Source organism: Eschrichtius robustus, chromosome 15 (assembly GCF_028021215.1).
Source record: "Eschrichtius robustus isolate mEscRob2 chromosome 15, mEscRob2.pri, whole genome shotgun sequence".
Taxonomy (NCBI): Eukaryota; Metazoa; Chordata; class Mammalia; order Artiodactyla; family Eschrichtiidae; genus Eschrichtius; species Eschrichtius robustus.
The window spans coordinates 82,364,559-82,382,035 of NC_090838.1; the positions used below are offsets into that span (position 1 = coordinate 82,364,559).

Here is a 17,477-nt window from a genome sequence, read left to right on the forward strand (position 1 = left end):
GGCGCACGGGCTTAGTTGCTCCGCGGCATGTGGGATCTTCCCTGAGCAGGGCTTGAACCCGTGTCCCCTGCGTTGGCAGGCAGATTCTTAACCACTGCGCCACCAGGGAAGCCCATGCCTTTCTTTATATGTATATTTTTACTACATATGTATGTATCCCTAACTAACATGAAGTATTGCTTTACATGATTTAAAACTTTATATAAATGTTATTATGCCTGCTGTTTATTCCCCTACAGTTTGCTTTTTTCACTCACCATTATTTTTTGATGTTAACCTCTGCTGAAATGTGAGGTTCTAATTCATTTCCTTTTACACCTCTATAACATCCATTGAATGAATGCACATGAGCTATCCGTTCTCCTATCATAAGACTATGAGCTTATTTCCCATTTTTGCTTTTACAGACAGTGTTGCTTTAACCTTCTTGGGCAGTCTCCTTGTGCACTCACCTGAGAGTTTCTCTGGGGTTTAGACTTAGGAAATGCTGCTGCTTTTTAACTAGGAGGGCTCAGTAATACCCACCTCAAAGGGTGCTGTGAAAACCTATGAGGTAGTGCAAATAAAGCACAATTCCAAGCATTCAAACATTAATTCTTGCTGTTAGACTATCTCTCAAATGTATATGAAAAGCTGGGACATAAAGGGTGATGGTCTGGTGCCAGAATGATAAAGAAGTATAATACATGTGCTTCTGTAGCTCCCAGAATACCTAGCCGATTGTAAGTTTCTGCCCATGTCATGCTGTTTCTTCACCTGCAAATCTCTGCTCATGCTGCTGTGTCCTTGGGCTTGAAATGGTCTCCTCCAGTTCTGGTTCTCCCCCTCCGCACTTATCCCTGTCTGCTACTTCTCTGAAGCCTTCCCTGATTCCTCAGGCTGCCTTGAGTACCCTCTCCCCTTTCCCTCCTACATCTCTCTCACCATCTTTATATGCTTTTCCATAATCCTCTCTAAATGGTCAATGTCTTAGATATAGGGCCTACATTTTAGTCATCTTTGTATCGAGGCACTGAGTCTAGTACCTGGCACATGTGCTGATAAATGCATGTGGAATGAGTGAATTTAGGAATTCTTGGGAGGAAAGCAATTAGCAGCTAAGGATTTCTAAGAGACAAAGGAAGAACGATGGAAGCAACTGTGCTGCTTGAGTAAGAACACAGGGACCAGAGAGAGTGTAAAGTTTTGTCAATGATGTCATTATACAGGATATAATGGACTATCCTGTGATTATGCAATGAATGACTAAATCAGCCAGTGAATACACTTGAAAGCAGTGAGCAAACCCTGGCTTATTTAACACTGCTAGGCATTAGCTGTTATTGGTCTAAAGCAGGATTGGCAAACATCTTCTGTAAAAGGCCAGACAGTGGATATTTTTGACTTTGTGGGCCATACGGTCTTTGTTGCAAATATTCAACTCTGCTGTGGTAGTGTGAAAGCAGCCATAGAAAATATGTAAACAAGTGAGTATGGCTGTTTTCTTATACAATTTAATTTGTCATCATTGAAATTTGAACTTCATGTAATTGTCATGTGTCACAAAATATTCTTTTGACTTTTCCCCCCAACCATTAAAGAAGGTACAAACCGTTCTTAGTTCACAGGCCCAAAGGAAACGTGTTGACCCCTGGCCTAAATGAATCTTAGCTCTGGGTACGAAGGAAGGTCGAATCCAATGATAAAGGGCTATTCTTTCACTGAAAAAGGCCTTAGAAAAAGATTTAAAATCTTGCAGCTCCCTTGATTTGCCACCAGATGGTGGTCCCTGCAGATGTGTGACTCAGACAGTGAGTCTTTCAACAGAAGGGATGATTGGACTTTTTCCAGGTTGTGGTAGATCAGCCAGTGTGGTATTAACACAGGCACACAAACTGTCTCAATGATTCAAAACGGTTACTCTAGGCTTCATTTCTCCACCTTCACACTTATTTGTACATATTCCCTGAACTGCAGCATATCCAACTGAAGGGAACACAATCATTCTCTTAAGACCTCTGAGATTATTTGCTTGAAGATCCACGACCATAATACAAATACAGAATATGGTTAAAGATTTTAGGGCTGCAATGTGAAATCTGGGAACAGAGTCTACCCAAGATGAAAGTTAACCAGTGGAGCTTATAGTAAGGGCTACTTGAAACCCATGTCTAGTCTTGTGATGTTACGCTAATAACTCTCTCCAAAACAGCCCCCAGTCCTGGCCTCTTCACAGCACCTCTTTCTACCCTTTTTTCTTTTTTTTTTTTTTTTTTTTGGCTGCACAGCGCGGCATGTGGGATCTTAGTTCCCCGACCAGGGATCGAACCCGTGCCCCTACAGTGGAAGCACAGATTCTTAACCACTGGACTGCCAGGGAAGTCTAACCTTCTACCCTTAAGGTGCACGACTGGGGATCCAGCATTACCCTTGCTTAGCACATGCTGCCAACAGTTGCCCCACACCTTCTTTAGGGTATGGAAGTACCCAGTAGCCATAGTAATGTCCTTGGCATGTGTGTGTGGCCTGAGTGGGGAGGGAAATTCAGCTAAAATAGAGGTAAATGGGACCATAGTGGTCATTCTCGTCACCCCTTGTCTGGACTCTCCCAGCTCAGACCACTCTCTTGGACCAGGGGTCCTTTGACTTGAATGGTCTCATTTTTCTTCTTTTCTCACCACCCTTCTTTATCCAGATACACCAAAGAAAGAGACTGGATGGTTGTTAAAATCATTAACAACGGAAAAAGTTTCCATCTCTTTGGAGCAGAAAAGGGCTCAACAGAAACATGATTGTGAGGGTCTGTGAAGCTCAAGTTTACGACCTTAACTGCTAAACCACATTGCCATAGGGTTATGTCCACTCTGGCCTCCTAGTTTGCTCTCTCAGGAAATGCAGAATGAATCTACTGCATACTGTGATGAATGATGTTGAAGAAAGGTCTCATGTCCTTCCTGAATCTTTTCTTCTCTGGCTAAACAGCCCCAGTAGAGCAATAAGAAAGCCTTTCAAAACTCTAGATGTGCTTTTCCTGATGACGAAGACCAGCAATTCTCGATGGAGGCAGTTCCGCTAGTTAGGGGGCATCTGCGAAACGTGGGGGTAACTTTTGGTTGTCACGATGATTGAGGGGTGCTACTCACGTATTGTGGGCAGGGCTAGGGCCAGCAAGAAAGGTTTGGATCCCAGTGGGGAAAAAAAAGAACTGGAGGGGGGCAGATGAGCAAAAAACATTTACATAGGATTTGTGTTGATACGTAATATAGCAGGGCCCTGTGCTCCCTTCCCTATCACCAGCCTGATAACTAGAGCCGACATCCCCTGTCTCACTGGTCCTGGCCAGAGGTGCTGGATGTCCTGGGAAGCAAGGGACAGCCCTGTACGTTAAAGTTTCTCTGCCCATCCTATACAACTTCAAATATCCAGATGTGTATTTCACTTATGTAAAATTGTTACCAAGCTCAGGTTCGCTGCTCGCCGCTCAAAAGCTAATAATTTGAGAGGCAAGTGTCAGTAGAAAGGAAGGATACTTTAATCAGAAAAGACGGCAATCTGGGGAGAAGTTGGACTCATGTCCAGAGGCCAACTTTGAAGATTCTGCTCAGCCGTGACAGTTTTTAAAGCGGAAAAAGGGGAAGAATCTCAGTGAATCATCGAGGCAGGAGGTTGGGTTCTGCATCATTCTCCATTAGGTAGACTGGCTGACTCTTTCTTCAGATGTGATCTTGCCTGCGTGATCTACCTGCAGGATTGCTTAAGCGGGCTGTTGGGGGTAGAGAGCTAGTCATTTGTTAACTGTTTAATTCTTCATTTTTACGTCTTTTTATCTAGGAAAAGAATCAACAGATTAGGCAAAGCATGGTGTGCATTCAGGAGAACATAAGTCAGGAGTTACATTAAATTGCCTAGTGATCTCATTCCTATAATTAGGTTCTTTCAAGGTTAGAGGGGAGCAGAAATGGGCAAACAGGAAAGGGGCAAAAGAGCTGCTTTCAAAATCTTGTTTATAATTACCTGAGTCTAGAACTCTGTTTTATGTAATCTTAGAGCAGTTTTTGTAAAGTTTTACTCTACACTAAATTTTCCAGGAATGCAACTTCTTGTTAACTGAAGAAAGATTATACTTTCTTTCATTCAGAACTTGACTAGGAGCCATTCACCATTTCAGAAAATCATGTCACAGACAACAATGCCTTGTGTGGTATTTGTGTTCCCCAAATCAATCTACATCTTTAGCTCTCACTATCATAGTGATTCTACTTAGAGGTGCAAACATCTGACTACTTTATCATGTTTTCTAGTGTGGTTGTACTCAAGCGTGTGTCTTGTGAGCACATTGACATATTTAATTTACAATGAATATATATAGTTTTATTATAATTTAACTTTCATTTTTATTTCTCCCTTATTAGTTTAGACCAGTGTCTTAGTCCATTTGAGCTGCAATAACAAAATAGCAAGACTGGGTAGTTTGTAAACAACAGAAATTTATTTCTCACGTTCCTGGAAGCTTGAAGTCTTAGATCAGGGTGCCAGCATGTTTGGCTGAAGGTTCCCTTCCAGGTCACAGGATTCTCCTTGTGGCCTCACGTGGCAGAAGAGAAGGGCCTAGGGAATCTCTCTGGAGACTCCTCTATAAGGCACTACGTAATCTCATTCATGAGGGTTCCACCTTCATGATTTAAGTACCCCCCAAATGTTCCACCTATTAATACCATCACCTTTGGGGGTAAGGATTTCTACATATGAATTTGGAGGGGGACACAAACGTTCAGACTATATGAGTTAGTAATTTATGTTTTTTAAGTTTAAGAACTGATAAATTCTGTATGAATTTTATTTCAGATCAGCAAAAGGGATTTTATATAATACTATAATGAGAAACTAAGTATAATACTTTATGTGTTAGTTTCCTATTGCTGCTGTAACAAATTACTTAGTGGCATAAAATAACAAATTTACTATCTTAAAGTTTGCTGGTCAGAAGCCAGAAATGGGATTCACTGGGCTTAAATCAAGGTGTCGTCAGGGCCATGCTTCCTTTGAGGGCTCTTGGGAGAGCAGCTGTACCCCTGCCTTTTCAAGTTTCTAGAGGGTGCCAGCATTTCTCTGCTCATAGCCCCTTCCTCCAATTTCAAAGCCAAGAGTGTGGCATCTTCAACTGTCTCTCTGACTCTGACCCTCTTGCTTCCACTGTTACATCTCCACCTGACTCTGACCCCCCCTAACCTCCTCTTATAAGGGTTCCTGTGATTCCATTGGGTCCTCTTGGACAATCCAGGGATAATCTCCCTCTCTCCAGATACTTAGTTTAATCACATTTGCAAAGTCCCTTTTGCTATGTAAAGTAACATATTCACAGGTCTAGGGGGTAGGGCCTGGACCTCTTTGGGGAACCATTATTCTGTCTACCACACTTTAATAATATAATTCTTGTTGTTCTGATAAGGTTGAGACTAAGTTGAAGCTAAAGCACTGGGTTTGATGCTCCCTCTCTCTTTCTGACTTGGGGCAGGTAGATTTCTTCCTTGACCTTGGCTTGGGCTGAACCTGTTCCAGGGGTATAAGTGTCTAGAGAAGAACAACACCATCCCTACCAGGCTGAGCTGCCGGCTCCCAAGGGTGGACTCTGGCTGTTGCCAGGCAATGTGGATGCAGGCATTCATTTGAAACTAACCTGAAGAACTCCTTTTTTTTTTTTTTTAAATAAATTTATTTATTTATTTATTTTTGGCTGCGTTGGGTCTTCGTTGCTGTGCGCGGGCTTTCTCTAGTTGCGGCGAGCGGGGGCTACTCTTCATTGGGGCGCGCGGGCTTCTCATTGCTGTGGCTTCTCTTGTTGCGGAGCACGGGCTCTAGGCCCGCGGGCTCAGTAGTTGTGGCCCACGGGCTTAGTTGCTCCGCACGGGCTTAGTTGCTCCGTGGCATGTGGGATCTTCCCGGACCAGGGCTTGAACCCGTGTCCCCTGCATTGGCAGGAGGGTTCTTAACTGCTGCGCCGCCAGGGAAGCCCAGAACTCCTTTTTAATCATTTTTTTTCCCTGAGAGCATGTGATGTTTACTTTTGGGGGCACCCCGTTTTAAAGGTCTTAACGTGTTTTGCTCTTTCGGATACATCAGAAGTCACTGAGTTATTCTCTGGTTCCAGGGGCTATGTGTTATGACCTAAAAATTGGGATACATGGTCTGACAGAGGATTCTGCAACTGCTTCCAAGAGTCAAAGAAGTTTCAGGAGATGCAATTTGGTCAAAGACACATTAGAATTTCCAGCATATCTTGATGGTTTGGGGAAGATAACGTGACAGAATAAATAAAATAAATTTGCTGTCATTTAGTAAGTTCTGTACTAAGTACCAAGTGCTGTGCTATGTCCTTTGTATATATTATCTCGTTTACCAGTGAGGTAGAAATTATCACTCTTGTTTTACAGGTACTATCTCAAAGTTGTCCTAGTAGGCTCAAAAGTCAAACACAGATCTATCTGACTCAGAAGCCAGTGCCTGTAAACTACTACACTCACAGAAACCCGGAGCACAGAAATCTGTAAACAGATGCATCCCTGAAACTAAAAATATTACCTTGAAGATAAGCCATAGCTCCAGATCTGCAAATGTCTTTCTTTTCAACATCAGTGAGAGCTGCCTGGAGATCAAGATGAGTAGCATTTAGTTCAATAGAGATTTTAGAATAATCCTTCCAATGTCCTCATTCCTGGGAAAGAAGAAGGTATTGGTATTTTTCTGGCAGCAGACACCCATTTAAGAGAGATTTGATAGAATGATAGACACGAGGGTTTTCATTTTCAAGGCCTACCTCCTCTCATAATACAGCCTGAGTAATACATCATCAGGGAACGCTCAGACCTCCATGCCCCAGGTGGGGATGTTGTGGGAGCCCCAGGTAATACTGGAGAAGAGGGATGTCCCTTGGAGCCTAAACAGTACTGTTATATACATGGCAAAGGGGTCAGTTTAGCATCTGTTGCTTTCTGCCAACAATCTACCCGTGGGGGAGGGAGTAGGGAAACAAGGCGCCCATCTCACTTGAGAAAGTCCAAGCCTGACAGCTGAAGGGTCCCAGAGCAGCAAACATCACCTCGCCTCTTCTCTTGGACAATTTCAGCTGTCTGCTTTGGATTGACAGAGGCATCTGGCTGCTAAAAATACCCTACTGACCAAGTGCTGCCTATTCCAAATACAGCTGAGCATGAATGCAATCCAGGACTTAACTACTCCTTGCAAAGGAACTTTTCAAAAGTTTTCAGGCCCAATTTGAGAAGCACACCAGCCCATGGTCATTTTCTACTTTGTCAGCTTTGCTGGGCGGTGAATGGGACCCTTCCCAGGTCACCGTCCTCTGGCCTGGCCCATCCCCGTCTCCAGGAAAAGAGGCAGAGGGGGAGTGAGGGCCCAGTGGCTGAGAGGGGGTAGGGAAGGGGAGGTGCCTGTCCATTTATAGTCTTGCTGTTGGGATGCTGAAGGTGCTGAAATAGCAGCGAGGACAAGGGACTTGGCTCAGTGTTAAATATCTGCTGAGCTGCCCGAAGGTTCTGAGATGACAATAGGGGGAATGGAGAACGTGGAGGTCTTCACTTCTGAGGGCAAAGGCAGGGGTCTGAAGGCCACTAAGGAGTTCTGGGCTGCTGACGTCATCTTTGCCGAGCGGGCTTATTCCTCAGTGGTCTTTGACAGGTACGGAATGGGGGTTGTTGCCTTCTTTTCTCCCACTGGTTTGGCCGGTGCCACATTCTCGAATACTTTGCTCTCAAAATCAGCAGGGAAAGGGATACAATCCACGTGACCATCGATAACGCAGGGCACTCGGACAGCTAAGTGTCCGCTGGCATGACTGTTTCTGCAAAGAGTCATGGCCAATGGGATTTGCTCTGGTGCCCAGGAGGGTTGCAAAGGTGAGCAAAGGCTTTGGGGCACGCTCTCAGAAAACCAGTGAACTTGGCTGAGTGGGAGTGCTGTGTGTGGAGAGGGTGGAGGGACAGGGAGTGGAGAGGTGGGTGTGTTGCCCTAGGAAATGTTCTCGTATGGAAGGCTCCGTGTTTTTTAGCTTCTGAGGTGTAATAAATATATTAGAGGATTAAGTAATTTTTTAAGTACCTTTAAAAAAAAGTAATTGTAAAGACACAAGTAACTCTGGAATCCACTTACCTTTAAAAATTAGAATATCTCCAATGAACTGGAATCCCCTTTCACCTTTCCCACCCCATGTCCCAGCCCCCTCTGTCTTTCCTCAGAGGTAACCCTTGTTATGATTTTAATGTGTTTCCTTCTAGAATGTTCTTGTACTATTACATATATCTCTCTATATCTATCTATCTATCTATCTATCTATCTATCTATCTATCTATCTATCTATCTATGTACCTGCCTGCCTATGTATATCTGTACTTATCAAGAAGTATAGCTGTAGTTTGTCTGCTTTTTCTTTTTAACAGAAATGGTGTCATACTTCTTTTTTTTTTTTTCTGGCTGCGCCATGTAGCTTGGGGGACCTCAGGTCCCCGACCTGGGATTGAACCCGGGCCATGGCAGTGAAAGCCTGGAATGTTAACCACTAGGCCATCAGAGAACTCCCAATGGTATCATACTTTAGATGTCATTCTGGAACTTTCTCTTTTCACTCAACAACATGTTTTGATATATATCCTTATGGGAGTTATAAGTCTATAGCCACTTCTTTTAAATCCTCAAAGATCTGTGTCTTTCCTGCCCACATGTAGATCTATCCATGTTGATACATATGCTATATGGACTGCTGTGGATTTTAACTGCTGTGGATTTTCTACCCTATGAATATATGAACTTTTGAAAATCTATTCCCCTATTGAGAGACATTTGGTGGTTTCCAGTTTTTCATAAAAACAAACATTTCTGTGATCAAAATCCTTGACCATGTCCACTTGTATACATGTGTGATTATTCTCTAGGATAAATGGCTAGAAGAGGAATCACTGTGCCATAGGGTGTGCTGTTTTCCATTTTAATAGGCTCTCCAAAGTGGCTCTATTAAATTACATCCCCATTTCCCCACAATCCTGTCCATACTTGACCACCAAACTATTAAAGTAGTACTAAATCTTTCTTTATTAACAAAACAAAACAAAACCCTGCACTGTGATAAAATTATGACAGTATTCTCTGAGCCCCAGAACTTGGGTGACCTGCCTGACGTTGAAGTGGTCTGAATTAAGATGGCCTCTGATAATCTAGGCTTTGTGGTTGGCTCACTGTATGACCATCCTGAGAATAGGCACGGCTTTTCAGAGATAATTTGAGTAGCATTCAAATTCTCATTTCTTCCAGCTTACCAAGACCTTCAGGGAAAAGGCAGTGAACAGAGTATACGGCTAGCTACAGCTGAAGAATTTAGGGGGGCTGAGATGACAGTAATACCTCTTCAAGGGGCGAGTGTCTTTATTTACTTGTGTGTGTGTGTTGGGGGCAGTTGAGGAGTCAGTTGGATTCAGAATTAAGACATAAAAAGCTAGAAACACAGGAACTCTGAACAATGATCTTGTTACTATTGCTGAGTTGCCACCTTGCCTTTTATGGAACACCTCTGTGGGTGTCTCCAATTCCCTAAAAGCCAATATAGCCAATCACGTTTCGTTTTCAAGAGCGTTTGGAATTGAGCAGGTTTTCCTTCCATTACAAGAGTTAAACTTAGGAAGAAAAAAAATGTATCTTCACATGAAGCTAACATTAACATTGTTGTCTATTTCCTTCCAGCTTATTTTAAAACATAGGTTTCATTTGTACTATTAGCTGGGATCTTATAAACTATCATGGCTTTTCATTTAATGATTTAAGTACCTTCTGTGTTACTATACTCTCTTCATAAACATAGTATTTAACGGCTGCATGCTTTTTGACCACTCCTTTATAACTGGACATTTAGGTTGTTTACCTGTTTTTCTTACGATAAAGAATTCATCATTCATTTGAAGTAATAACTATAAAAAACTTTAGTGTATGTTGTGGATAAGATGCTAATAAAATCTTATTGTTACAACAGTAATAAAAATTAGGATGATTGGAGTAAGCAATCTTTAAAATGATTAAAAACAATTTAAAAGACTGTTTTAAAAAGTGATTTACCCAGCACACCTGAAATTAACACAACATTGTTAATCAACTATATTTCAATAAAAAAGAAAGAAATATAGAAATTCAAATTACGGTTTCACAATTTTAAAAAAAGGGATCTACTCAAACTCATCACTGCACAGATGAGGGAACTGCTTGGGTGCACCTGAGACAGCCCAGAGAGGCATCAGAGGAAAGCTTTGCTCATCCTGTCTTCACTCCAATTTTAGGCTCCTGTTGAGCCTCAGCCACTGTAGAGGAGAAACCTGACTGGAGAGGTAGGACCAGGTGACCCACAAAAGCCACTCTGTGAAAGAGGCACCTTCTAATCCATGTTATTGCAAGCCAGGCTTTCTGCCTTACCCTCCAAACACAAACATGAAGAAAGATTTTATCTTTAGTTGAGTACTGCATTAAATGAAAATCTCTTCTTGCAAATGATACATGACATGTACGTGTATGTATATATGTATGTTATGAAGCATTACAACAAATGAACCCCTGTGAAACCACCATCCTACTTAACTAGAACATTCTAATACATGCATCTTTCCTATCTTTCCCTATCCTGTCTCATACTTGTTGCAAAGGTAACTACAGCAGTATCCTGAATTTTGTGTTATTTATTCCCCTGCCTTTTGAATGATAGTTTTATCACATATGTACATAGTCCTAAACAATATATACTTTAGTTTTTACAGTTTATTTTTCATCTTTTCTATATAGCTTTTTTTTTTTAAAGATTTAATTTTATTGATTTTTGGCTGCGTTGGGTCTTCGTTGCTGCGTGCAGCCTTTCTCTAGTTGTGGCGAGCGGGGTCTACTCTTCATTGCGGTGCGCGGGCTTCTCCTTGCAGTGGCTTCTGTCGTTGCGGAGCACGGGGTCTAGGCACGCAGGCTTCAGTAGTTAGCATGCGGGCTCAGTAGTTGTGGCTTGCAGGCTCTAGAGCACAGGCTCAGTAGTCATGGCGCACGGGCTTAGTTGCTCCGCGGCATGTGGGATCTTCCCTGACCAGGGACTGAACCCGTGTCCCCTGCATTGGCAGGCGGATTCCTATCCACTGTGCCACCAGGGAAGTCCCTATTTATCATCTTTTAAACCATGGTATAATGTTATATGTGGTTTTATGCCTCTTGCTTCTTTCACTCAAATGTAGTTCTATTATTCATCCATATGGTTTTGTGTTACTAATAAAATGAATAAGCTCTGTGTGTGTAGGTACCACAATTTATGTTTCCATTCTCCTGCAAGTGGTCGCTATGGACATTTTTGTTTGTATCTCTTGGTGAACAGATACATGAGGTGAGTATCCTAGGAGTGGAATTACTGGTTCATAATATATGCGATATTCAGCTTTAAAATATAATGCTGCACTGTGTCATGCTGACTTGCAAGTTGAATTGCGTCTTTGCTAGAATAGACTGGGCTTAGCATTAAGAGCAACAATCCAGGCCTTTATAATATACTTCTTAGTCTGGTTAGGATCTCTTTAATTTTGCTTGTTGGAAAAACAGCTGGTCTGCTTAAACATAAAGGAGCAAGAATAAAACAGAGATAATCCTTTCAGACCTGGCAAATGTGTAGCACTTGGGCTACCATGATCCCTGGCAGACATGGCTAATCAATCAGGCAACTCCTTTCCCCTGAACTCCAACTTGGCCTCAGAGTTCTTCCTAGCAGGGTACTCCAGGGAGCCACTGCTAATCAACCAAAACTGGTATTTAAAAGAAAGCCTATTTGCCATCCCTTTTAGGTATTTTGGGTTGGGTGCTGGAAAGGGATGAAGGCGAAGTAGGTGGGTAAGGTCAATTTACCAAGGAGTTGTTTTTCATGGATTTGGTCTTTCAAAATGGATGAGACCCCAGGGGTGGTGAAGGAGCTGTTCAAGGTTTCTCTCTGCCCTTCTAGCTCTGTACTTTGAGGGTTCCCAGTTCTAGGGAGGACAGAGAATAGGAGCTCTATGATTCCTTAGCCTGAGTGATCCTGCTTATTTCTGCATGAGGCGGGGCTAATCTGGAAATTCATTATGCTCTCTTGTATAGATTTTTTAAAAACTTATTTTAGAAAATATAGGAAAACCAAAGTAAGAAAATAAAAATTCTCTGCAACCTTAGCATTTACAGAAAACTACTGTTAACCTTCTGGTATATATCATTACAACTTTTTTTTTCTTTAAAAATTGAGGTATAATTGGCTTCTTACAATTCTTTTATGCAAATATGATACATATAAAATATTTTCTTGATCCCAGCGATTTGTAGGTGGATCGTGGTGGTGGGAAAAACACTGTATTAAATGTATACCTTGATCATAAAATGCTTCCCTAAATTCAAGATATTAAAATATTTGGGGGAGGTTATTTTGCAATGAAAGGAATGTGACACAATATAGTATTTTATCAATTCTAGAATACATGTTTCATTTTAACATCTCTGAAATCATGATGTATCCTACAATCTATGGCTCATTATGATTTAATTGGGAACATTTTGATGCTGTTGTTTCTTAATGGTAAAAAAAAGTAGCGCATTTAATAATTGATGATATCTTAGATTCAATGTAATTAACATACAGTTTTTCTTTACACGAAAGTGGAAGTATTGTGCAACTTGTCTTCTTTACTTCATGATATATTGTGAGCAACTTTCCACACCTTGATTATCCTTCCAAAGCATTTTTAGTGACTGTATAATATTCCTTTTGTTGACTGTTGTCCATCAATTTGACAAGTGTTATATTTTGGATATCAAAGTTGTTTCCTACTTTTCCTAGTAGATCTTTCCTTATGTCTCTGATTATTTATTAAAGATGAACTAGAAATATATATTTTGGATTCAAAAGACATTTTTAAGACTCTTAATGTAGATCTCCAAATCACCCCACCAAAGGGGATCGAACCAGTTTTCTCCATGAGCAGTAGAGAATTTGCCTCTCCTTCCCAACTCTGGCCAACACGGAAAACTATCTTTCACTTTTGTATTTTCCACCTTAACCTTTAAAACTTATTTTAGCATTATTTTGTTTTGAAATTTTTTATTATTATTAGGGAGATGAAAGGTCCTTAAAAATATGTTTATTGGGGAATTCCCTGGAGGTCCAGTGGTTAGGACTCCGAGTTTCCACTCCTGGGGGCCCAGGTTCAATCCCTGGTTGGGGAACTAAGATCCCGTAAGCTGCACAGTGTGGCAAAAAAAAAAAAAAAAAAAAAAAAAAAATTTATTGGTCGTTACATTTCTTCTTTTGTGATTTGTCTATTTTATATTGATGCCCTCATTTTAAAATTATGTGTAGCTCATTTGTTTATTACTTCTTAATGTTCAAGACTTCTAAATTTTCTGAATTCTTTTGCATCATTTTGGTTTCTTAGCTCATTGGATTTCTTTTTTTTTTTTCTTTAAATATTTATTTATTTGTTTGGCAGCACTGGGTCTTAGTAGCGGCAAGCGGTGTCTTTAGTTGCGACATTCAAACTCTTAGTTGTGTCATGTGGGATCTAGCTCCCTGACCAGGGATTGAACCCAGGCCCCCTGCATTGAGAGTGTGCAATCTTAGCCACTACACCACCAGGGAAGTCCCCAGCTCATTGGATTTCAATTCTTTTATAGCTCTCAATTAGTTTTGACTTTCTTTAATTTTTCATGTCTTTTATATTTAAAACTATCCATTTTTCTCATTTTACATGTATCTTTTAAAATGTCTAAGCTTTAAGTTTCTTTTTCTTCTTTTACTTTACTTTTATTCTAGTAACTTATTGTCATTGCATCATTCATTTTCCTTTTTTAGCTTATTTAGTTCATTTCACATCAAATGGAATGAGAAGATAAATGGTTTTAGTCTTAAGTGTGACTCAGGCCTCAGCAAGGAGATTGGATCCTTATCTTTTCTCTCCTTGGTCTTGGAAGGACCCTTCCAACCCTCTGAAGTACAACCTCCATCTTTTCCAAACTGTAAAATCAATCAGTTGGTTAACCCAGTTGACCCACAGACTAAGGTCCATGGGGCACAATTTATTACAATATGAATAAAATCATATCATCACCATCACCTTCAAACAATACCCACAACCAAAAGATACATGGTCAACCTGGAATCGATTCCAAAGAATTCACCAGGGGCATGAATTTGAAGATTGTTTTTCAGTAACATTGAAAAACTTCTCCTAATAGCCATCTACCAATAACAAACTGTCATTTGCAAGAAAGAGGGTTCTGAACTTTTTCTTTTTTAATTGACAGAAGAGTAAGAAATGGGCACCTTGAGCAGAAGATACAGAGTCATATTTTAGGTCAAAATGGGAGAGATAAAAAGTCCTAGCCAGAGCTCAAGCCATTTAAAAAGGTCTTAGATATCCTTACCTTTAGAGACACCAACTCACAACATGTCAAAGTGTAGTTTTGCTTACCACTTCTGAATGGACTTTCATAACGCTGCTTTTGAAATTGTTATTAAATTCCAGTTTGCATTTTTGTTTTTGTTTTAAAAAAATTTGGAACTGTTAAAAGGTGTTATCAGTCCCAATCCTTTTCCTGGGGTACCTGCAAGTTTTTAGGCCTTTGACATTGAGCTTCTATTGCCTGATAGGTAGAACAGGGCTGTTGGCACACTCTGGAGATGGAAAGGGCTATTTCCAAGGTTGTATATTTCCTGGTGACAACCTGGTAGAGATGATGTACACAAAGAGTCGGGCCATAGAGGGGAATTGAGTCATATGACCCTGAGGATCTCTTCCAGCCTGAGATTTCTGGGTTGCACCATTTCTTCAGTACACGCAAAGGACTCCAGTGCAGGAAGAGAAGGGTGCTAAGCTAATATAGGAATAAAGCTTGTTCTGATTATTATTTTATTTTAGCATCAAATACAAGATATGGCATAGGAAATGTGCTTGTGGGCATCTCTAGAAGCCAAAAATACTATTTGATTATTCTTTTTTAACAGTCCCAGATGTCTTGAATTTAGAGTATATCTAGCCTACTGGTCCCTAACCTGAGTCCACGGATCCTTAGCTAAGGAAACACCTATAATTGGGGGATCAAAGTTTATGTGGATGTGCATGCATGCTTTTTTATTTCTGGGGAGAAAGTTATCTCTTTCAAAATGATCCTCCACCCAGAAGAAGGTCGAGACCCATTGAATTCATACAATCCTCTCTTATAGATGAGGAAACTGAGGCTTAGTGAGGCTTTCCCCAGGTCACAGGAGTGAGTCATAGGGCAGGTATGAATCTCCCAGGATCTTGTCCGTCATCATTTCTCACTGCACCCCATCCCCTGACACACAAGTGGACCCAGCACTGCCTAATTAATTTTCTTTTGTTCTTATCTGTCCAATTAATATTATTTAGCCTTAATAAAAGAAAGAATACACACCCATCAACTTCAGAAGAATAAACATCTGGTTCTGGGGCTTGAGAATGGTTAGATCCAAAAACTCATAGGTAAGAAATAGAAATATACATGTGATTATACAGGAAAAAAAGTGCTTATAATAACAAACCAATGTATTAGTTTCCTACTGTTGGTGTAAAAATTACTACAAATTTAGTGGCTTAAACAACACAAACTTATTATTGTACAATTCTGGAGGTCAGAGATCTGAAATGGGTCCACAGGACTACGTTTCCTAGACTTTTCTAGCTTCTACAGAATGCCTGCACCCCTGGGTTTTATCTTCAAAGCAGCTACGTAGCATCTTCTCCTCCTCTGACCTCCTGCCTCCTTCTTATTAGGACCCTTGTGATTACGTTAGGCCACCCAGATGATTCAGGATTATCTCCCCATCTCAAGTTCCTTAGTCTTAATTATATCTGCCAAGTCCCTTTTGCCATGTAAGGTAATTCGCAGTTTCCAGGATTAGGACATTGCCATTTTTGGGGGGCTATTTTTCAGCCTACCACAACCAATAATATGAATTTCCTATTAATCCAACTTATCACAAAAGATGTTAAGAAGTGGCAAGGATAGTGGGTTTTTTTTTTTAAGTTCTTGACCAGCTCCTAAATGATTCTGTTTAAAGAGTTGAAAGTGCCCAAGAGAACATGCGAATATCTATCTATCTATCTATCTATCCGAGTAGGGAAAAATAAAGATGAGAACATGAGAAAAAGAAAGGTATTTTAAAAGAAATTACTGTCAGCTGGGGTTTTTTGAAACTCAAACCAACTATGAGCTTCTTCGGGTCCCGTGGAGAGAGTTGGGCTTTCAGCCCATGTAATTCTATGTGGGCCCATGGGAACACCAGAATTAACCATGGCATATGCACAAACAGAAGTGTAGCCTTTAATCTGGTAACAGCTGGTGGGTAGGTGGTGAGGGATAAATGATGCTATAAATGGAAATAATTTAATAAAGGGATTAGAGAAATTCCTGAACAGATAGTTCAGGAAATGAGTAACTGTGAAAGTATTCAGGTTACAGCCTTAAACACTGGCACTTGATTTTAAGGATAACCACAGTAGATTTAGAAACATGCTTTTAATTTGGTGCTTTAATTTAGCTGTGGAGGTCAGACGTGTTGAAATGTCATATGACCTGTTGTGAGCCGTGTTGCTAAATTTTGTTAACTAATCCTTAAATGCAGAAGTTTGGGGATAATAGCCTTTTAAACATAGATTAGGTCAAATGCCATGTTGTCCCCGTAACAATGTCACCTTCACTCATTTGCCTCTAAAGATGTGTTCTGAGCCTGGGAAGAGGGGTTTGGTCTCAGGTAGAGTGTGGGAGGTGCATCCAGGTCTGAGTGGGGCGTGTGAGCCCTGTCCTGGGAGTCGGGGCAGAGAAAACCTTGAGAATTGCTATTTTAATGAAAGAGATGTTGAAAATAAATAGGTAATCCCTAGGTCTGACCTAGGGATGCAGTACCACCTAACTTCTTCTGCTAAGGTAAATAATCATGCGAATGTGAATCCAGTGATGCCCCTTAAGTGTTGACATGGGCCATTTAAAAAGGACATTAGGTAGATGCCATAGGGAAAAGAAAGTGAGTGTACCAACTCTGGCCGTGTTTCTCCTCTCTGCAGAAGCCTCCAGTGGCTCCCCTCTGCTGCAGAATAAGGACTTGCTACTGAGAGTTGCATTCCAGGTCCCCCACAGTCCGGTCATTTTTCCAACATCTTTTCCCCATACGGTGCATCCTATGATCTGGTCAAATAGCTCCTCCTCTCTCCTATATGTGCCTGCCCCGACTCCTCCCGCCATGGAAGCCTTTGATTCGTGCCAGCGCCTCTCCATGGTGGAAGAACTTGACCTTCTGAGTACAACTCAACTCATCTTTAGAGGGTCAGAACAGTGCCTCCCCCCCTTCTCGGTGATCACCTTCCCAGATTCCTGCCTCCCTCACCTTGAACCCTGCAGCAGGTTCCCAGCACTCCTGGATGGCATGCCTCACCTTGCTTATATGT

The 17,477-nt window shown here is 41.1% G+C and overlaps 1 protein-coding gene across 2 annotated transcripts in view; it reads left to right on the top strand.

The window, feature by feature from the left end:
• Positions 1–7,534: 7,534 nt before the first annotated feature.
• SMYD1 (SET and MYND domain containing 1) overlaps positions 7,535–17,477 on the top strand; it is a 38,767-nt gene continuing 28,824 nt past the window's right edge. For both annotated transcript variants that reach the window (XM_068564687.1, XM_068564688.1), the window contains exon 1: positions 7,535–7,671. In XM_068564687.1, the coding sequence (XP_068420788.1) occupies positions 7,535–7,671 (137 nt within the window). The remainder of the gene's footprint in view (positions 7,672–17,477) is intronic.